The sequence below is a fragment of the Somniosus microcephalus genome, chromosome 1 (genome assembly GCF_052327205.1).
Source record: "Somniosus microcephalus isolate GS21.2 chromosome 1, FLI_Smic_1.0, whole genome shotgun sequence".
Classification (NCBI taxonomy): Eukaryota; Metazoa; Chordata; class Chondrichthyes; order Squaliformes; family Somniosidae; genus Somniosus; species Somniosus microcephalus.
In genome coordinates, this window is record NC_140987.1 from 383,267,222 (window position 1) to 383,289,070 (window position 21,849).

Consider the following 21,849-nt stretch of genomic DNA (forward strand, 5'->3'; position numbering starts at 1 on the left):
AGCTTTTTGTGGAACTGTATCCAGGTCCTCAGGGCTTGACATCTGACATTGAACACCACGGCTACCTGTTCCCACTGCCTTCGCAGAGTTTGTCGGGAGGGCCTCCTGGCCCCCTCTGGATAGAGGACCTCTCTCCTCCCGTCCACCTCCTCCACCAAAGGCCTCTAGTGCAGCATCTAAGAACTTTGGAGCATGCTCTCTCTCCTGTTGTGTCATAATTCAGGGTTCTTCCAGGTCAGACTCTCTTCCCCAGCCACTTCCAGAACCTGCTTCAGCCAGAATGCACATCCTATTTAAAAGGGGCAGTCTGGCTTTAAGTAGTGCAGGCTAGCTTTAACTGGTGCTATCCTCACACGAACTTTGGCCCCCTGCTGAGATGCGCAGCCACTAAACTGTGTTTAGCGCTACCTCAACGTTGCAATCATGTAAATTACCAGGTAGCATGAAGTTTGCGTGCTGCCTGCTTCGGAAGCAACGGGTTAATTGCGCATCGCGATCCCCGTGCCTGTTTTCATGGTCTATCGAATTTAGCCCTCTAAGCCTCTATTTATAAAGCCAAGGATCCTGTATGCCTTTTTAACAGCCATCACAACTTATCCTGCCACCTTCAAAGACTTGTGTACGTACACCCCCAGGTCTTTCTGTTCCTACTCCCCCTTTAAAATTGTACCACAATTCACAATTCAAATCGCTTTATTGGCATGATAAGTTACATCTTATGTTGCCAAAGCATCAAAATACATTTATGGTTTAGCACATAAACGCAGTTCTATTCATACAGTGTATAAACAGGTATATCCCTGAGTGTATAAATATACATTCGCATTGTTTATATATATTCTTTTCTTAGTTTACTGGTTGTCCCTCTGTTCATGGCAAGCTGTAACATAGTGTGCCGCCAGTGTTATACAGCTTCTCTCCTCTCCCAGTAGGAATGGGAGTTTTTGGTTGTCATTCAGATTTCTGAAATCAGGGCATATTTGTGAGAATTTTTGGTAGAAATTCTCCCTGATGCCCTGATATTTTCCACAAGCTGTGAGGAAGTGCATCTCTGTCTCCACCACTCCCTGACTGCAGTGAGAGCATATCCTGTCCTCTCTTGGCAGCCTGGTCTGCCTGTGTCTGCCTTTTTCGATCGCTAGGCTATGTTCGCTAAGTCTGTACCTTGTCAAGGTTCTTCTCAGTTTGTTATCCTTTACCATGGTCAGGTAATCAGCTATGTTGTATTGTCTGTTTAGGGCCAAGTAGCAATTGAGTTTGCTTTGAGTTTTTGTTGTTTCTGCCCAATATGTCAGATATTTTTCCTTTTGCTTAGCGACGATTGTGTTGGGTCGAATTCTTTGTGTTACCCTGTCACTGTCCTGGGGCTGGTTATTGTTAGTATTGTTAGTAGTTACTTCACTGAGTCCCAGGACTAGTTGACTGAGGGTATTCTTCTTTATGGTCAGCTCTTGGCATTTCAGGGCGTCGTAGTGATAGCATTGGGGATTGCTCATTTGTAGGTGATTCCAAAATTTGGTGGCTCTTTTTTGGATAGTGATTATTAATGGATATTGGCCTAGTTCCGCCCTGCATGCATTGTTTACTGTTTTCCTTTGAGTCCGGAGGATACTTTTACAGAATTCTGCATGTAGGATCTCAATTGGGTGTTTGTCCCATTTTGCAAATTCTTGTTGAGTTAGCGGTCCCCATACCTCACTGCCATAGAGTGCAATTGGTTCAATTACTGATTTGAAAATTTTGAGCCAAATGCTAATTGGGATTTCTATTTGGATTGATTTTTTGATGGCATAGAAAGCCCTTCTTGCTTTCTCTTTCAGTTCATTCACAGCCAGTTTGAAGTTTCCCGTAGAACTGATTTTTAAGCCCAAGTATGTGTAGTTAGTGGTTTGTTCAATTTTGGTTGTTCCTACTGTGAAATTTATTTTGGGTCCCTGATGTTTGGATCTTTGCTGGAACACAAGGACTTTGGTTTTTTGGGGATTTATTGTCAGGGCCCAAGTCTGGCAGTACGACTCCAGCAGGTCCAGGTTTTGCTGTAGCCCCTCTTTAGTAGGTGACAGCAGAACCAGGTCGTCTGCATAGAGGAGGAATTTAACCTTGGATTCATATAGGGTGAGGCCGGGTGCTGTAGATTGTTCAAGTAGTTTTGCCAATCCATTTATGTAAATATTAAAGAGTGTCGGTGAGATTGGCGAGCCCTGCGTCACCCCCCGCCCCTGTGGGAAGTATTTTGTTTGTTTGTCTCCAATTTTAACTGCACATTTGTTGTTTGTATACATTGATTTAATTACATCATATGTTTTCCCTCCTACCCCACTTTCGATAAGTTTCAGGAATAAACCGTCATGCCAGATGGAGTCGAAAGCCTTCTGGAAATCTACAAAGCATGCGTAGATTTTGCTTTTGTTATGGTGAACGTGTTTGTCAATTAGGGTCTGTAGGGTGAAGATATGATCGGATGTTCTATAGTTTGGCAGGAATCCAATTTGGCTTTTACTCAAGACATTGTGCTCCTCAAGGAAGTTTACAAGTCTTTTGTTTATGATGCTACAGAATACCTTCCCCAGGTTACTGTTTACACAGATGCCTCGATAGTTGTTTGGGTCGATTTTGTCCCCACTTTTGTATATGGGCGTTATGAGTCCTTTGTTCCAGATATCAGGGAAATAACCGACACTCAGAACCAAGTTGAAGAGTTTTAGGATAGCCAGTTTCATTTTGTTGTCTGTGTGTTTAATCATCTCGTTTAGTATGCCGTCTGTCCCGCAGGCTTTTCCTGGTCGCAGGTCCTTGAGTTTTTCAAGTTCTTTTTCTGTTATTATGGCGTCCAGCGGGTTTTGGTTATCTTTTATGGCCATTTCTAACTTTTCCAGTTTTTTGCATATTTGGTGTTGCTCTGGTCTTAGTGTGTTTTTCTGGTATAATTTTTCAAAGTGGTTTACCCATGTGTCCCCATTTTGAATGGCCAAATCGTCGTGTTGTTTTTTGTGTAGTGTTTTCAAGTTTTCCCAGAAACAATTGGAATCAATGGATTCCTCCATGGAGCTGAGTGTATTCTTAATATATTGCTCTTTTTTGGTTCTGAGTGTGTTTCTGTATTGTGTTAGTGTCTGACAATAAGTAAGGCGTAGTTCCTCGTTTTCTGGATGTCTGTGTTTTTGGTTTGATATTTTTCTAAGTTTTTTCCTCATGTTATGGCAATCTCGGTCAAACCATTTTTCATAGTTTTTTGTTTTGGGTTTGTTCTTGCGAGCTTTCAAGTTTGCATTTGTTGCCAAATTATCAAAAATATTGTTTAGTTTACTAACTGCCCGGTTTACGCCTTCTTTATTGTGAGTGTATATGTTATCCAGAAAGGTGTCTAAGAGAGCTTGAGTTGATGCATTGCTAATTGTTTTCTGGTATTTTTCCATGTCGTTTTTGGCCCATCTGTACGATTTTTTGGTGTTGTACAGTTTACTGGGTTGTGTTTCTATGTTGTTTGTTTCTGTCTTTTTGAGGAACATAGTAATTTGACTGTGATCTGACAGTGTTGTTTGTGGTTTGACTGTGAATGCTCTGAAAGAGGATGGGTCTAAGTCTGTAATCATATAGTCTACTGTGCTGCAGCCAAGAGGTGAGCAATAGGTCGATCTTCCTAGGAGGTCTCCTATGAACCTACCATTGACAATGTACAGACCCAGGTTTCGACAGAGCTGTAGTAGCTGTTTTCCGTTGGTATTTGACTGCTTGTCGCAGTTATGCCTGTATGGAAGGGAAGGGATGTCAAAGTGGTTATTCCTGAAAACGTAATTGTTTCCCTGATTATTGGTGAAGTCTGGTTCTTCGCCCGTTCTTGAATTGAGGTCCCCACAGATCAACACGTTCCCCTGGGCCTGGTATTGGATAATTTCCCCCTCCATGTTGGAGAAGGTGTCCTCTTTAAAGTACGGGGAATCGATTGGAGGGATATAAAGTGCGCAAATGTAAACATCTTGGGTGTTTGAGATAATCTCCCTCTCAAGTTTGAGCCACATATGGTTTTCGCCCTTTTTTATAAATTTGATGTAATTCTTAAGTTCTGTTTTAAACCAGATCAGTATGCCTCCGGAGTCTCTGCCTTGGGTTACACTTGGTAATTTATTGGAGGGGACCACCAGCTCAGTGTACCCTTGGGGACAGCCAGTGTGTCCTTTTCCTTTATACCAAGTTTCCTGTAAAATGATAATATCTAGGTCTTTAGTTTCATCTATGAACTCTGGGGTCCTACTTTTCACTTCTCGCAGTGAAGAGCGTAGACCTTGGATATTCCAGGTCGAAATATATAAGGATTTCATGTTAAGTTTGATCTTTTACTATGATAGGTTAAAGAGTGGTACGTGTTTGTCGTGTCTAAGTGTGGGAAAAAAAAGATCACATCAGTTGTCTACAAAAGTTAATACAATTTGGTTACAGTTCTTTCTATTAATTAGTCCTTGATCCATAAGGCGGAAGTAGATGCTGCTGCACATCTGCTTATTGTCTCTTAATGGATTGTTTCTGTCTGAGGTATTGCGTACGTCCTGTGCATCTCTCCCTCTGTCTGGCTGGGAGCAGTCCTATTCCCCTGTGGGACAGGAGTGGTGCAGGTCTGATATTGTTGTTTTGCATGGGGATCCTCTCTGGTCTCGGTTGGTGTGTTGGTGGTCCTTGTAGTGTTCCTGATATGTACCCCGCTGATCTCTGGTGGTCGGGGGGGGGGTCCTCTTGGAGTCTGGGTATGGACCCGGCTAAAAGCGACGTCCTTCAGGGCTTTAGCAAAGATCGATATTCTTTGCCTTTGGATGTGGACGTGGTCGTAAAGACATTCCTCATCGAGGGTGGGGTGTTGGGCCAGGTGTACGTTGTGGTTTGATTCGCAGTCTCTTGCTATGCTGGCATTTATCTCATGAATTGTGTTGTTGTTGAAGTCTGTTCTCGGCAATATTGTGGAAACAGTGATTCTAGTGTTTGGAAATGTACTGCTTGCTTTCCTAATCATTGCTCTGAGCGATGTTGCTACTTCTTTCTGTTGGGTCTTTAGGTCATTTGTGCCCGTGTGTATTATTATGTGTTGGGGGGAGCCTAATCTGGCTTTGGTCAGCCATTTAGTTTATATTGCCTCTCCTCATTCTTCCTACCAAAATGAATCACTTCATACTTCTGTGTGTTAAACTTCATCTGCCATGTGTCTGTCCACTTCACCAGTCTGTCTATGTCCTCCTGAAGTCTGTTACTACCCTCTTCACTGTTTACTACATTTGCGAGTTTGGTGTCAGCTGCAAACTTTGAAATTATGCTCCGTATACCCAACATGTGGGAGCACCGACACATGCACCATCATGTCACCTGACATCATGACAAAACTGTGTGAGTTAGCTGATCTTTGTGGTGGCACTACAATTGCCCTAGTGTCTGTAGGCTAGGGAGGGGTATGTGCATCACAGCTCCTGTGTCTTATAACTATCCAGTGATCCCTGCTGGAAAGTGCTTGTGTATGGACATTGGTGAGGACAGGATCAGGCTCACTGTGAGGGCCCCAGCCACAGGTTGAACAGCCTGCTGATGTACAATGTTTCAACTCACAAATAAAGAATGACCACTTTTTAGGTAGGTTCAACCATTTTATAAATGGTTTCTGAAACCAGAAGAAGGGTCTGAAAATATCTGCTGAAATTGGCGACATTTAAGTTTCTGGAGTAACTAGCCACCTCTGCTGAGTACTGTTGCACCTTTGCAAAGTTCCACAAATGGACTGTGCTTACAGGACTGAGAAGGGCTCACAATGCAGTCCCTGGTATTGCTTCAGATGTGGGGGCCATGTGTAACCATGTCTAACTTGAGGCCTGCTCCATGTCTGATGCAATGAGCATGCTAGGAGCCTATGCACTAACTGGGCACAAGGCTGATTAAGCCTGCAGACACTATTTAAATTAGGCCAAAGCTCTTTAATGCAGCAGATGCACTGAAACAATGCTTCAGTCATTCAATTGTCCATTTGCAATGGGTACTTCAGGGGAAGCCTAACACGAGCATTTATATTTTCCTCCTTGGTGACCTTCTCGTTCTAATAGGGCCGCCCTTTGTTTATTCCGGTTCTTATGCTGAGCCTTCAAATACCAATATTCCCAAGGGGTTGTTGTGCCCCAAACCAAGCTTTGGGAAAAAAAACTTTGGTGCTTCACGGAAATTCCAGGTGCTAGGCTTTACTATCTAGACTTGTGTATTAAGAATGGGCACTTAGGTGAGGGACTGGAGGGCAGTTGGTGTCCATGCAGTTATACTTTACAATTAGTTTTAGATACCCGAGAGTAGTAGTCCTGTTTAATTGTGAAAACATTCATCAGGTGCTTTGTGTCACCAATGATGAACAGAGTCTTTGAATGAAAACACAATACTCACTGCAGAATGAGAGGCTGATCTTTGAAATAGAAGGGTCTCTGCAAGTGGTTAGCAATGGCATGATGTTTGGCACGGGACTTCAGCACCAGTCCTTTGTTTCCTGGCATTTTCTGACCATAAGATTCTTCTACAGCCCATGTTCCTGCAATTCAGTAACTGATTAGCCACGACCTGGAGCACTCAATGTTATAAACATAGTACTATACAGTATATCGCACTACCATGCATTATAATATCACACACGGTACCATACAGTATAGTATATACAGACTGCACCATTCAGTACTGTGTCATAGAATACAGTATCACGTACACATTACAAATGACCCATGGTTCCTGTTCCTTATCATCCAGTGACGCTTGCTGGGAAATGTGTGTAACAGACATTGGGGTCAATTTGAACTTATATCACCTGCCGTTAATGGGATAGTAACGTCCACAATATGGAGTCGTTAGCCCACCCCATATGATGCAGCCGGCGCCATTTTGAAAGGGGTCTACCGCTGGGTGCCCAAAGCGCCTGCCTGTTTCAGGCAGTAGGTCCATTTCACTGCTGCTTCGAGTGTGAGCAACTGGCTGGTCACTCCTCCGGTCGGTCAGCCACAACTTAATATTAGATCCCATTGAGGACAGGATCTGAATCATCTGTAGTGCCACCCATGGTCAAATTGCATGCCTATAATCACTGTTTAGGCTCATACATGAAAAATGGCCACTTACATGAAGTAATGGAAGGCTGTTGGTGCCTCTGGAATTGTACCCCAGCAAAGGTCAAAGCTTTCAGGAGAGGAGGAGAAAAATTTGAGAAAATTATCACAAGAAGTTTCAGAATGCTTGGTTGTTTGACTCTTTCACCAATGGAAAGTGGAGTTGATGGCCAAATTGTGGAAAAACAACAGCAAACAGATAACTGTGATTTTAAAATGCATCAACAGGGCAACCGTTTCAATCACTCCGATGAGGTCAGGATATTTCCATAGCGTAGAAAGATGAATTGTTGGGCTAAAGCAGCTAGCTGAGCTATTGGGCTGGATTTTAATTCAGGGGCGGGTTGGTGTCGTGAAATCCGCATTTCGTGTTATCCACACGAATATAAATCGATGTGGGAGATTGATGCTATTTTAACTTAATTGTCCAATTGAGTTCCAGTGTGTGGGAACCCTTGACAAATGAGTTTTTCCAGTCAGAAAGTCGCATCTTATGATGTCACCATTGCTGCTGCATTTAAGGTCTGCAACAAGCCTTGCTTCTTCTGCAGGCTGCCAACCTTTTGGCATTTACTGTTAGAGGAACCTGGAGTCACAATGGCCAGCGACAGACCTAGGGCTGCTCCCAGGTTCGACCACGTTGCCCTGCAGCCTCTGGTTAAGGGAGCTAGATCTCATAAGGAGGTGCTCTTCCCTTCATCAGGGAGGAAGAAGCCTCCCCAGCAGACCAAGGCTGTGTGGCTGCAAGTGGCAGAGGAGGTCAACTCCTTAACGGTTACCCGCAGAACCTGGATACATGGCAGGAAGAGATTTCATGACCTTGTGCGTACTGGAAAAGTGAGTATGCATTTCCCATCACCCTCAATCTGATCCCCATTGCCTTTCCTCACCAGCACTCAGCTTTAGCAATCTCTTCCTCCACATCCCACTTGACACTGACATCCATGATTCCCTTTCTCTCTATGGTCACATTCACCTAAATTTTCGACTATGCAGCCCTCACACTCCCTATCATTGTGATGCTATGAAAACAACTGACAACACACAGGGAGGGCCCTTGGTCTTGCCACCTCACTCCATCTTTGTCTCCTTCTAAGTATCTATGCTATGGAATCTCTACACTCACTCCTTCATTCTCACTCAACCTCCACTTGTCTCCCTCATTGCAGGAAAAGAGAGCTCACAATAAAAGAGAACGAGCGAGGACAGGAGGAGGGCCACCATCAGTAGCCCACCTCACCCCCTGGGAGGAGGCGGTTCTGGAAATCGTCGGAGTGGAAGATGATGCGCAAGTGGGGGATGGACAGACGGGTGCGTCACAGCAAGCTGGTGACAGAATAGTTTTACATCTCTCTCGTTGACATTGCATGAGTCGCTGATAATGATTCTGAAGCTCTAACATCTGCAATATGCAAAGTGCATGTAACCTTGACCTCACATCTCTAACTTTTTCCTTTACTCCCCCACAGGACCATCAAGAGCCCCCGTCCCCACTGTCCAAGAGGAAGAGCCTGAGCTTCCAGACTCCTCAGAGGAAGCTGCAACCTCTGAGGGTACAGTGTCGGCAGAATTCACCGCACCCAGCACCAGCGCAGACACTCACACCTCGGTGGGACCTTCGGGACATAGAGTAGTGTTGTCACCTGGTGTATCACAGCTCACAAGTGAGCATCAGCAGATTGTGGAGACAGGGACAGCAGTGGAGAGTCCTCGTCGGAGGGCGCAGGACTCTGCCAGCTCGCTCAGCTGCATGGCGACCCTCTGCCTCTGGGTCCATCCACAAGATCAGCGGTGCTGGAACTCCAGGAACAGATGCAGGAGTCTCTGGCAGGTTTTGTCTCCAGGGTCGCTGCGAGTGTGGAGCGAATGGAGGAGTCCATAGCGAATATGAGCAGAGCCTTTGTGGAGTCATTGGCGCATGAACGCATCACCACGGAAAGGATGGCAACCTCCATGGAGGTGATAAGTCGCCAGAGTGCAGAAAACATGGTGAGTGCTCTGAATAGAATGACATTTCTGGAGGAGCGATGGGCATCTATTGAGCAGAGAAACCAGACCTTCATGGAAGTCCTTCTGAGTAGGACTGCCATTGCAGATACGGGTCCCCATGGCCCCCCTGATGTGCAGCAAGGTGCTCTCAAGCCACTTGCAAGCGCTGAAGGGGACCTGACCCATGAGAGGGAAGTTGGTGGCAGACATCAAGGAAGTGGGGGCTCCTCTCCAAGCGCGTTCACTTCCATGCCACTGCAGAGCCCTTGGTCAGAGCCCCACCAGAGTCCACACCCACCTGAGATCGGCATCTCAACCCTTGCACAGCCGCAGGAGCAGCAGACTGTTGACGAGCCCTCACAGGTTCACAACCCCAGAGGATGCCCGCCAAAGGTGTCGAGACAGGAGCAGCAGGAAAGTGAGCAAGGGGCCTCCACATCTGCTGAAGCCACGGGGAAGCACCACGTAGGAACACGCGTAAGAGAAAGATACTGCACAAATAGTCACAAGGGTAGTCACTTGGGTGAAATTTGATGTTTTATGTGAAAAAGCCATCAGATCAATAATGTTAATAAAATATCTGATGGCTACTGCTGTAGTTGTGGCGTGTGTCATTTCGTGAATGGGACTTTCACATTGAGGGCTTAGGATTACTTGGAATTGTCATTATGGTGGTCAAATTGCTAGGAGTCAGCTGGTTCTTGGCCATTGTCGATGCTCAGGTAAGAAGATGCGAGGCAAAAGTCCTTCAGTGGCTAGGCTAAGCAAATCTGGCAAAGATAAGTGCGTTCCTTGCATCCCGGGAAGCTATGTTCTCGCATACTGCTGCCGCTGGTTGATGGGCCACTGCAAGATGTTCGTTTTCGCTCTCCTCCTCCTCCTCCTCCTCATCTGAGGAGGATAAGTGAGGAGCCACTTGGTCCTCAGGAATCTGCAAGCCACAACGTTGTGCCATGTTGTGAAGTACACAGCAAACCACGACGATCCTGGAGACCCTGGCTGCTGAGTACTGCAGGGCTCCACCTGATCTATCCAGGCATCTGAAGCGCATCTTCAGCAAACCGATGGTTTGCTCGATAATGGCTCTGGTGGACATGTGGCTGGAGTTGTAGCGCTCCTCAGCTTCGTTGGCTGGCCTCCTCAACGGTGTAATTAGCCACGTCCTCAGGGGATAGCCCTTGTCTCCAAGTAGCCATCTGTTAAGTTGGTCTGGCGGACTGAAGAGCGGAGGAACACTAGACTGGCGCAGTATGAAGGAGTCATGGCAACTGCCAGGGTACTTGGCACAAAATGCAAAATTTCCTTCTTGTGGTCACACACCAACTGAACGTTAAGGGAGTGGAAGCCCTTGAGGTTGACAAAAATACCTGGATTGCGATGGGGTGCCTTAAGGGCCACATGTGTGCAGTCAACGACACCCTGCACCCTTGGAAAGCCTGCCAGATTAGCCAATCCAATTAGCCGTGACACTTGCTTGATCCTTGGTGAAATGGATGTGATTGTGCGCGATGGCAAAGAGAGCATCGGTTACCTGCGTGATGCAAGTGTGTGTGGCCGCCTGGGAGATGCCGCTGATGTCTGCTGCTGATCCCTGGAATGAGCCTGAGGCAAAAAAGTTGAGTGCGGTGGTGACTTTGATGGCCACTGGTAAGGGTTGTCCACCTGGTCCTCTGGGCTCCAGGTCTTGTTGCAGTTTTGCGCAGATGTCACCCACTACCTGTCGCGAAAGTCGGAGCTGCCTTTGGCACTGCTGCTCAGACATGTTGATGTAGCTGACTCTGTGTCTGTAGCCCCTGTTTGGGGGGGGTATCTCCTGCACCGACAGGCTTCCATGCGCTGGCCCCTTCTGGCCTGTGCAGCTTCAGGTGGGTGAGCAGCAGCTCGGCGCTCCTGTTGGTGCTGCTGCTGTTGGTGCTGCTGCTGTTGGTGCTGCTGTTGTTCCTGGTTCTGCTGGTGCCGCAGCTGGTCATCTTCCTCATCTAATGCCCAGAAGGGAAGGAAATAAATGGCTCCCATGCTTCTGGTATATGCCTCAGTTGAGGAAGCGCTGAGTGAAGGTGGCGAGAGGGGTTTCCCAGGGAGTCACACTGGAGATTGGTGTCAGGCTCCAAACTTCCACAGCTGTGGTTATGCCTGGTAGAAGTTGCCCCAGGCCTGAGACAAAAAATCCTGCCACCTGCAAATGATGGCTGATCAAATCTCCTCTTTAATGTTTGAGCTGCAGCTGATAGTCAGCAATCCACTTGTGCTCCCGCCAGGTTTCACCGTCGTGTTTCAGAACAGGCGTGTTTCACATGGGAAAAGGGTTAAACTCACAAAGGCCTTTTAAAATGGCATTATAGAGCCAATTTAGTGGTTGTTAAGGGCCTTAATGGCCTATCCCGCCTCTTGGAAGCGGGATGGAGGTGGGCTTGAGCCCGCCCGCTAGTTTATGCAATTTTAACCCCCCACACACCTCCAATCCCGCCTCCACGGCCCAATGAAAATCCTGCCCATTGACTCCAGGTACACAACCATCAAGTGTACACAATGAACAATTGCCTGTACATATGTATATACATTAAGTGTACATAGCATCAGTCAATATGAGAGCGTAATTCAAGAGCAGTGAATGAATCAGCAAACAAAGATGTTATAAAATGTTCTTGTGTAAAATGTAGCCTGGCTGCCACATGATCTAAAGAACCAGAGGTAAAGCATAAAGTAAATTAATTCTCAGTAACGACTCCACTTGTATTTCACAGAGAAAAAATATTTCTTACCTTCATATTTGATGTCATCAGTGTCATCCTTTTTTGATTCAGACTGTACCCACCTGAAGAAAGGAATGTAAAATCTTTCAGCTGTTGTGTGGCGAACACAGCGTATGTTTCCCAGAATACTGAGACCTCTCCTAGCTGTGCCTGTGTTGCTCTTTAACCAGCCTCTCCGATGTGTGCAGCACTGGTCTGTGGTTGGCTTACCTACCAATATCCCCTCTTTTTCTCAGACATAGCCTCCACTCAGAACCTACTCCTGTTTATAAACTACCCTGCCATGACACTTCAATCTTGCAATGAGTCATCCTCAGATCTGCCCACCTTTCACATTATTTACCAGCTAATGGGGAGGGCAGCCCAAAGCCTCTTCATAAAAGGCTAACAAGATGCTCAGAGCCGCCTTGATTTAGAGAGAAATTGTGAAAGAAAATCCCTTGTGATGAAATATTTCCATTCATCACTGCCTGTGACTGAGATCGGTTTCAGTGTCATTTCCCTTCCCCCAGACCTCATTGTATTGTGTACTGGAATGTGCTGTATTGTATACTGGAATGTGCTGTGTGTAGGGCTCCGCCCATACCTGGCCCCATTTGTAAGCTAGCTTTCAGTCTAGCCCCAGTCTCCAGAAGGACGACATCTCTCTCGCTTAAGTGTTTCGTTCTAAGTTAATAAAAGCCTTGTTTTGTTCTGCTACCTTCGAGTCTCGGAATTATTGAGGCACATCAATTTTATTAACTTATTTTCAACACTATGGATCAACTCCTGAAACCCGAACGTTTGGATTTGGATCAACATGCTCCGGACGCATCAGCACGCTTTGGACACTGGTTTGAGTGTATGGAATTCTTCCTGGACAATTCCGCAGCCGTCAAAGACGCTACGGACGCTGCAAGGATGAGACTCGGAATTCTGCGGAATTGGGTAAGCCACCGGGTTTACCCCCTCATCCAAGACGCCGAGACGTACCTGGCCGCCTGCGACATCTTAAAGGCGCATCACCAGCAGCCTACGAATGAGGTGTATGCTAGGCACCTGCTCGCCACCTGCGCACAGCGACCTGGGGAATCGGTGGAGGAGTTCCTAAGCACCCTGAAAATGCTTGGCAAAGACTGCAAGTGCCGAGATGTAAAAGCCGCAGTGTACACTGACGAGCTTGTTCGCGATGCCTTCATCACAGGCCTCAGCTCCACATACATCCGGCAAAGACTGCTGGAAAAAACGGGGTTGGACCTGAAACAGGCTGCGGACACCGCGCGATCCCTGGATGTGGCCCAGAGAAACTCGGATGCCTACTCTTCAGCCCGCGCCGTCCACGCCGCCACGTGTGCACCGAGGGCGCCGCCATCTTGGAAGGCATCTTCCCCGCCCGACAGCCCGACACCGGCTGGGCCCCGCTCTCCCCCCAGAAGCCCTACGACAGCCGCGACGTGTCAGGGGCCCAACTGCTACTTCTGCGGGCAGCCAAAGCACACCAGAAACCTGTGCCCGGCGAAAGGCACCACCTGCTTTAAGTGCGGTAAGAAGGGGCACTTCGGGAAGGTGTGCAGAGGGAACCCCACCGGAAAACCAACCGCCGGAAAACCCGCCACCGCCGCGTGTGCGCCGTGGGAGCGGCCATCTTGGACGCCATCTTGCCCGACCTCGTGGGGTCCGCCATCTTGTGAGCAGACAGCGTGGACGCCATCTTGTATCGATCAGGGCCCTACAGTGGCATCGGTCACAGTGGACCAGACCAGGCCGCACCCGCTATCCAGATCAATGGTGGACATCGAGGTAAACGGGTGCCGGGTTAAATGCTTAATTGACAGTGGAAGCACGGAGAGCTTTATCCACCCAGAACTGGCACAACAACTCTCCCTAAAGGTGGTCCCTACTCAGGGTACCATCTCTATGGCTGACAAAACCCAGACATCGACCATTCTGGGTTACTGCACGGTACAATTGTGCGTTAACGGAACTATATATGATAATTTTAAAGTATTAATCATGAAGAACCTATGTGCGAGCGTGATCTTGGGCCTGGATTTCCAGTGCAACCACCAAAGCATCACGCTCAAGTACGGTGGGTCCCAGCCGCCCCTCACAGTGTGCGGTCTGGCTACCCTGAAGGTAAAGCCGCCTTCGCTATTCGCGAACCTTACCCCTAACTGCCGGCCAATAGCGACCAAAAGCAGGAGGTACAGCTGGGAGGACAGGCGGTTTATCGCGACCGAGGTAGACAGGCTCCTGAAAGAGCGCATTATTGAACGCAGCAACAGCCCGTGGCGCGCCCAAGTGGTAGTGGTAAGGGGTAGCGAGAAGAAACGGATGGTGATCGACTATAGTCAAACGATCAACAGGTACACCCTACTAGACGCCTACCCGCTACCCCGCATATCAGAAATGGTGAACCAAATCGCCCAATACCGGGTGTTCTCCACCATCGACCTCAAGTCAGCGTACCACCAGCTCCCTATCAGACCAGAGGACCGCCCGTACACCGCCTTCGAGGCGAACGGACGCCTCTACCAATTCCTCAGAGTCCCCTTTGGGGTGACGAATGGGGTCTCGGTCTTCCAGAGGGAGATGGACCGCATGGTCGATGACCACCACTTGCAGGCAACCTTCCCCTACCTCGACAATGTCACCATCTGCGGTCACAACCAGCAGGATCACGACTCGAACCTCGAGAGGTTCCTGAAAACCGCACAAAAACTCAACCTCACCTACAACGAGGACAAGTGCGTTTACAACACCACGCGCCTCTGCATACTAGGCAGCGTGGTGGAGAATGGGGAAATCGGACCAGACCCCGACCGATTGCGCCCCCTACGGGAGCTGCCCCTGCCCAACACTCCCAAAGCCCTGAAAAGGTGCCTGGGGTTATTTTCTTATTATTCCCAATGGGTCCCCAACTACTCCGACAAAGCCCGCCCCCTCTTGAAAGCATCCTCTTTCCCGCTCTCTGCTGAGGCCCACGCCGCCTTCAAAAGCATTAAGCAGGATATTGAGCGGGCCACGCTACAGGCAGTGGACGAGAACACTCCATTTCAAGTGGAAAGTGATGCGTCTGACTTCGCCTTGGCGGCCACCCTCAACCAGGCGGGGCGGCCCGTAGCTTTCTTCTCGAGGACCCTCCAAGGGCCCGAGATCAGACACTCCTCCGTGGAAAAGGAGGCCCAAGCCATCGTGGAGGCAGTGCGCCACTGGCGCCACTACCTAGCCGGCAAACGCTTCACCCTACTTACCGACCAGCGGTCGGTAGCGTTTATGTTCAATAATAAACAGAGGGGGAAGATTAAAAATGATAAGATTCTTAGGTGGCGGATCGAGCTCTCCACCTTCGAGTACGACATCATTTACCGGCCAGGGGCCCTTAACGAATCCCCTGACGCCCTCTCACGAGGGATGTGTGCCAGCGCCACCGGGGATCGGCTACAGACCCTCCACAACGACCTCTGCCACCCAGGGGTCACGCGGCTGTTCCACTTCATAAAGTCCCGTAACTTACCCTACTCGATTGAGGAAGTTCGGTCCCTGACCAGGAACTGCCGCACTTGCGCTGAGTGCAAGCCTCGGTTCTACCGCCCAGATAGAGCCCACTTAATCAAAGCTACACGGCCCTTTGAGCGGCTCAGCTTAGATTTCAAGGGCCCCCTCCCGTCCGTCGACCGCAATGTTTACTTCCTGAACATTGTGGACGAATACTCCCGGTTCCCATTCGCCTTCCCCTGCCCAGACATGACCAGCGCCACGGTCATTAAATGCCTCAACAGCCTGTTCTGCCTGTTCGGTATGCCGAGCTACATCCATACGGATAGGGGGGCGTCCTTCATGAGTGAAGAGCTACGCCAGTACATGCTGTCCAGGGGGATCGCCACGAGCCGTACCACCAGCTACAACCCCCGGGGTAACGGTCAGGTGGAGCGAGAGAACGGGACAGTATGGAAAGCAGTCACTCTAGCTCTAAGGACCAAGGGCCTCCCTATCTCCCGCTGGCAGGAAGTCCTCTCGGATGTGCTCCATTCGATACGGTCGCTATTGTGTACGGCCACTAATACCACGCCTCATGAACGAATGTTTGTCTTTCCCCGGAAATCCACCTGAGGTGTATCCATGCCGTCATGGCTCTCCACCCCAGGCCCGGTACTCGTGCGAAGGCATGTGAGGGGCCACAAGACGGACCCTCTCGTGGAGCCAGTACACCTACTCCACGCCAACCCCCAATACGCATATGTCCGGCACGCCGACGGAAGGGAGGACACCGTGTCCATAAAAGACGTCGCCCCAGCCGGCATCGACAACAACCACGGCAATAGCGGCAACGACGATCACAGCAACTCTTACCCACCCACTACTCTTTCATCACCCCCAGAAGAACACCGACCAACGGCACCCCCACCAACTACCCCTTCAACAACCCTGGCGGCACCCCCGGCAGAGACCCAGGAGGCTACCGGGGACGCCCAGCCGACACCCGCGGCACCGCAACAGCCACGTCGGTCGCAGAGGACTATCAAACCCCTGAACAGACTAAATCTATAGAAGGGGTGAATGTGATGAAATATTTCCATTCATCACTGCCTGTGACTGAGATCGGTTTCAGTGTCATTTCCCTTCCCCCAGACCTCATTGTATTGTGTACTGGAATGTGCTGTATTGTATACTGGAATGTGCTGTGTGTAGGGCTCCGCCCATACCTGGCCCCGTTTGTAAGCTAGCTTTCAGTCCAGCCCCAGTCTCCAGAAGGACGACATCTCTCTCGCTTACGTGTTTCGTTCTAAGTTAATAAAAGCCTTGTTTTGTTCTGCTACCTTCGAGTCTCGGAATTATTGAGGCACATCATCCCTCTCATAGGACTTTAAGTGTCGGTAAATAAACATTAATGGATCAATAAAATGCTTTTTTTTCCAGAACTGGGAAGCAAACGTGTTTCCAGAATGTTAAAATATCCAGTAAATTGTATGGTTCCCTCGACAGCTTTGTTGTCTGTATTACACTATGCCATACAGACCAGAAAGTCCTAGGCTTGATGCTTGGTTGCGCTGAGTTAGCCGATTTCAACCAGACCAGCAGATAAGGGAATTAGGGGTTACGGGGAGAGGGCAGGGAAGTGGACGTGAGTCTAGATTCGGATCAGCCATGATCCTATTGAATGGCGGAGCAGGCCCGAGGGGCCGTATGGCCTACTCCTGCTCCTACTTCTTATGTTCTTATTAGGAGCACTACAACATCCCATCGACTAGAGTGGGGAAAATCAGCCAGAGTTCCCGCTCCTGATCACTATCCAGTTACCCCTGGTGGAAGTGCCCATATGTGGACATCACATGATACCAAGATCAGGTATGGTTAAAGTTCCTTCCACGAATGAATCCCCTGCTGACACTGTCTAAGCTCACACATGGAGGATAGCTACATGGGTGAGGTGGTGAGAGGCATGTAGCAGTCGTGGAACAGTACCACATCAGGAGGCAGTGCTTTCAGGAGATGAACAGAGAAAAAAGTAAGAGAAGATTTGAAATAATGGGGGGAATTTTAACCCCAAAAAACAGGTGTGTTGGGGTCAGGTGGGAAGTGAAAGTATTAAAAATCTGAATCCCGACCAGAACCTGCCTCCAACCCGTCCACTTCCGGTTTTAGTGGAGGCGGGACGAGGGGGGCGGGCAGGCAACCTGCTCCCAGGAGGCAGGTCATCCATTTAAATATTATAATGAGGCTCGCGCGCCTCAGATTTAACCACCATTTTAAATTTAACTGTGGCTGGTTGGGTTTAGCAGGCCTCGGGACACCCGACAGCTAATGGAAGGTGAGGACTGCTGGATCCAAGAGGTAAGTGCCTTTACACTTACCTCCTGGATCCAGCGTCCCCGCCTAACCCACCCCCTGCGATCGGAGACCGCCACACGGGGCCTCTGACCCCTCCCCAGACCTCTGATTTTCCCCCCAGGCCTCCAAATGCCTTCTCGGCCTCCCTCCCCTCAATCGTTCCTCAGACCGACACCGATGTTCTCTCTCTCCCCCCCCGATTCATCTTCAGGCCGCCCCCCGATGTTGTCTCCCTCCCCTTCCACCTGATCGTTCTCCAGGCCTCTCCATGTTCTCACCCTCCCTCTGATCGTTCTCCAAACCTCTCGATGTTCTCTCTGTCTCCCTCGATCATTCTCCAGGCCCCTCGATGTTCTCTCCCTCCCACGCTTGATCCCTTGATGCTGGTCCCCGATGTTCTCTCCCTCCCACCCCGATCCCTTGATGCTAGCCCCATTTTGTTCCTTTCCCCACCACACCTCTTGATGCCAGCCCGTGGTCTTCCTCCTCCCCGTTAAATTCGGCAAGGCTTGCGGGATCCCGTTCTCCTGGGTTTCCCGACCGCTTCTGAGACCTGCCGCTCTCAACCCACCTCCCAATTAAAATTCTGGCCAATGAACACCAGACTGATAAGCAAAGGACGTTGTTCCTTAAAAAAATTGTGGTCATTCGAGCGTCAAGGAATCTGTAATTTCTGGCACCAAAGTTGGGGTCAGTAAAGCATGGTTATTGTTGTTAATCTTTAAAGACTTAGTTAGGAAAATAGTTAACATTCTAGGCTTCTGCCACTGACATTACGGCCAAGAGTTTCCGCTTTGGGCACAATCGGCAATCTGGGCACAAATCAGACTCAAAATTGTGCAAGTTTTCAGAAGTGCTTTCTCCCCCTCACGTTTCTGCTCTAACTCATTGGCATATCGCTGAATGTAACATCTGCCATGAACCAGCGCAATCAGGCAGCGTTTTAGAATATAATTAAAAAAATAAACTTTTGCATTAAAAAATATACCTTGATATATTTAAGAGTGGTAACCTGGTGCAGCTTTATTAATACAGCTGAAAATGGGCTTATCACAAAAAAAATAAGCATTTTTAATCAGAGTGTCTAGTCCACCACCGATTTTAAATAACTGAAAATAATGTTAAAAAACTATACAGAACCATTTACTAGTTATATTGGTGTACAATGGTCAATTGCTTAGTAAATTAAAAACATTTTTTTTAAAGCTTTTATAATGTGCCTACTAGTGTCTTTGGTGCCAAAAAAAAGCTTAATTTTAAGAGCTTCCTTGAAGGCCTGCAAACGGGCACAATTCAATTTGGAGTCGTGGCCAGTTTTGTGGGCGGGGCAGGCTTCTAGTGCGATGTTTTTTAAACTATTGCAAAAGGAAACTCGATTTGTGCTGAATGTAATTTGTACTTAAAATTCCTCGATCTTTTGCACTGCTTGGGCTGATTTCGGGAAAATTGCGCTGAAAAAAACAGCGCAGCCCAGCAGAAACTCCTGCCCTACCTGTCCTTCAGGCCACTGGAGAGTTTCTGTATTTACATCCATGTGAACCTCACAAGCACAAACCACATGGCCATCAGGCCAAAAGCGTGGATCTCTCGTACCATCGCATGTTAGCCACTAATTAATACAGAGCACAATCCAGCAGCTCAGTACTGAACTTGGCTGGGTATCAGCTGACAATATCAGCCAATTATTTTAGATGAATTGAATAATTATTTTAATGAATTGGAACCTTAGATGAGTCTAACTCAAAGGAATAACTGACCCATTTATTCTTAATATTACTAATTACCAGTAAATGAGAGGGCAAATCTTCCTCTTATGCTTGGGCATAAAGGATTACCTGGGTGGAGCACATGGGGAAATGCGGGGAGGATTGCATGCCCATAGTGGAACCCATACAATATTCAGTCAATTTAACTTAATGGACAGAAAACTGTGAAGACTCCCTTATGGCTGCACAATCCTCCCTGCCCAATTTTTCTCCATGCGCTCTTTGCACCCAAGAGCAGTACGAGAAAATTTCACACTGGTGCAGGGCTTGGTGTCTATAGATATTGCATGTATCTATCATAGTCCACAAAAGACCAGTATCCAACCAATCTTATCTATACTGACGTAAGCAGAACATCTAATTATGGCCCTAATCACCAGTCTGCCCCTCTTCCATGAACTCCGCAGCACTAGTGTTGTGAGAGAAGGGATTCAGAAACCTAATAGCACTATCTTGCTACCTCTACCGACAACTGGAAAATCAAGTAACTGGCTTTTACACTGAACCCTGCTTAGCATCAGACAGTGCAGCTCTTAACTGCATTCATCTGAGTGATCAAATTTTGGTCCTTTAATAGTTACAGAATACAGTGTTATTCCATTTCTCTCAATTCAGTTGATTCCACCAAAAGATTCCACCAGTCAGAGAGATCCCACACGGGTAAACTAATCACAGAGTCATACAGACCCACATAGACAGTTCCCATACAGGCAGTGAGATCAAACATGGAGGCAAACTTACCCTTCAAGACCATCTGTGTCGAAGGAGGCCACAAAGTAGACATCACCAGCCGGCTTCGGTGTCTTATAAACAATCTGAAAAAAGTACAATAAAAACAGAGTGCATCTGTTGGAGGAATGATGGGCATGGCACTAACATGCTGCTATGTGCTTTAGAAAAGTTCTTGTCGATGGGTGATTCAATAGCTTGGGCTGGGATCACTGTGTTATATCACAGAGCCACCATTTTGCATTACCTTATAGTGAACTCAGACACCCGGCTTGTGTCCAGGGACTTTCTTACAGGGAGAAGAGAAGACCAAAGATACTTGGGGGAGAAATTCGGTATCGCCCCGTTTGGGGTGCAATTATCGGCCGGGCGCAAAGTTTAGTGCCTGGCGCTAATTATCGCCTCCGACTGCAAACCTGGCTTCTATCGCCCCTGGAGGTGATTGGAGCGCTAAATCAGACGCTACACACCTCTCTTAAGGCGCTAACGCCAGGGTGGTCACAGGTTCAATCCCTGATCTATGCTGAGTTAGCTGACAGGGTTTTATGACAGTGGTGAAAAGTCAGGCAGAGTTCATGCTCCTGATTTTGAATTCTATCAGTGATTGATAGTAGTCACCATTTCAACTGGCATGAAGGATTCATTGCCAGCTGCTGTGGTGTCAGTGTATTAAATATTCAAATATTCACAGGAGGTGCTCTAGAAAATTCAAGAGCTATTGCCTGAAGAGGGGTTACCCATGGAACACTTGAGCTACTAATCTATCTAACTATAAAAGACAAGCTCTCACCCTATTTGGACGAGTAGGCTCTGCATCTTCTTGAAACTCCTCATCTTTCTCTGAATCATCATCAACATCTTGAGCAAACACCAGAGCCAGTCCACAGATCCCGAGGTACAAAAACAACTGCAGCCGCATGGTGTCTTGTGAAAGTGAAGCAATCAATTTGTCAATAGATGGTGGCACAGTCATTATCCCCTCACATAACTCCTCCTTCAGCCTATCACATAACTGTTCCCCTGACAAACCTGCCCCCACCTCACACACACCCCTCTCCTATCCTCACATAACCCCCTCGACCAGCCTCACACAATCTTTGCTGTCTGAAGCACAAGTAAAAACTTCAGCGCTACAGGGTCATTTTTTGGAGACTCCACTCCTGTCATTCAACGGGAGTGAGGTTGGAAAATTGGAAGCACTGCAAATTAGGCTTACTGACCTCTGTGCCTGATTATCTGACCTGTACTCTTGTGGAACAAGACTTGGGGAACAGAAGGGGTAATTTCAATGGGATGAAAATCAAACGGATTTTGCACTGGATACTGGGATAACTCTGCTTCCACAATATTTTTTTGTTTTCTGTTGCTGGAGAATGAGAAAAACCAAAAGAAACACTTAAGAATTACCAGCCCAGTTCATGAAGCTGAGAGAGTGGGAGTTCACACTCTACACATGTGTTTTCTGGCTTTTTTCTTTGTGTGTACTATAAAGTACGGCCTGGAATTTGCAGTTAGCAGTGAAGCAAAGGTGTTCGCTGCTGGCCCCAAAGTAGGCAGATCCCTGTGTCAAGAACTTTAGGTTTTCCGACCTTCATTTCAAATCAACGGGCTGCAGTGGGGATCCCCTTGTGTGAGCTGCTGTGATGTCAACAGGGTGTCTACGCAGCCAATCAAAAGGCAGAATTCTCACAG

The 21,849-nt window shown here is 47.9% G+C and overlaps 1 protein-coding gene across 3 annotated transcripts in view; it reads right to left on the minus strand.

The window, feature by feature from the left end:
• LOC147125061 (calmegin) overlaps positions 1-21,849 on the minus strand; it is a 54,779-nt gene that overhangs the window by 25,341 nt on the left and 7,589 nt on the right. For 2 of the 3 annotated variants that reach the window (XM_085996708.1, XM_085996718.1), the window contains exons 2-5: positions 20,948-21,081; positions 20,170-20,243; positions 11,861-11,913; positions 6,403-6,544 (exon numbers count right to left, since the gene is read on the minus strand). In XM_085996708.1, coding sequence (XP_085852834.1) covers positions 6,403-6,544; positions 11,861-11,913; positions 20,170-20,243; positions 20,948-21,076 — 398 coding nt within the window. In that variant the 5' untranslated portion in view covers positions 21,077-21,081. Of the gene's footprint in view, positions 1-6,402; positions 6,545-7,122; positions 7,180-11,860; positions 11,914-20,169; positions 20,244-20,947; positions 21,082-21,849 lie in introns of those variants that run through there. The other variant, XM_085996725.1, reaches the window with a different exon arrangement.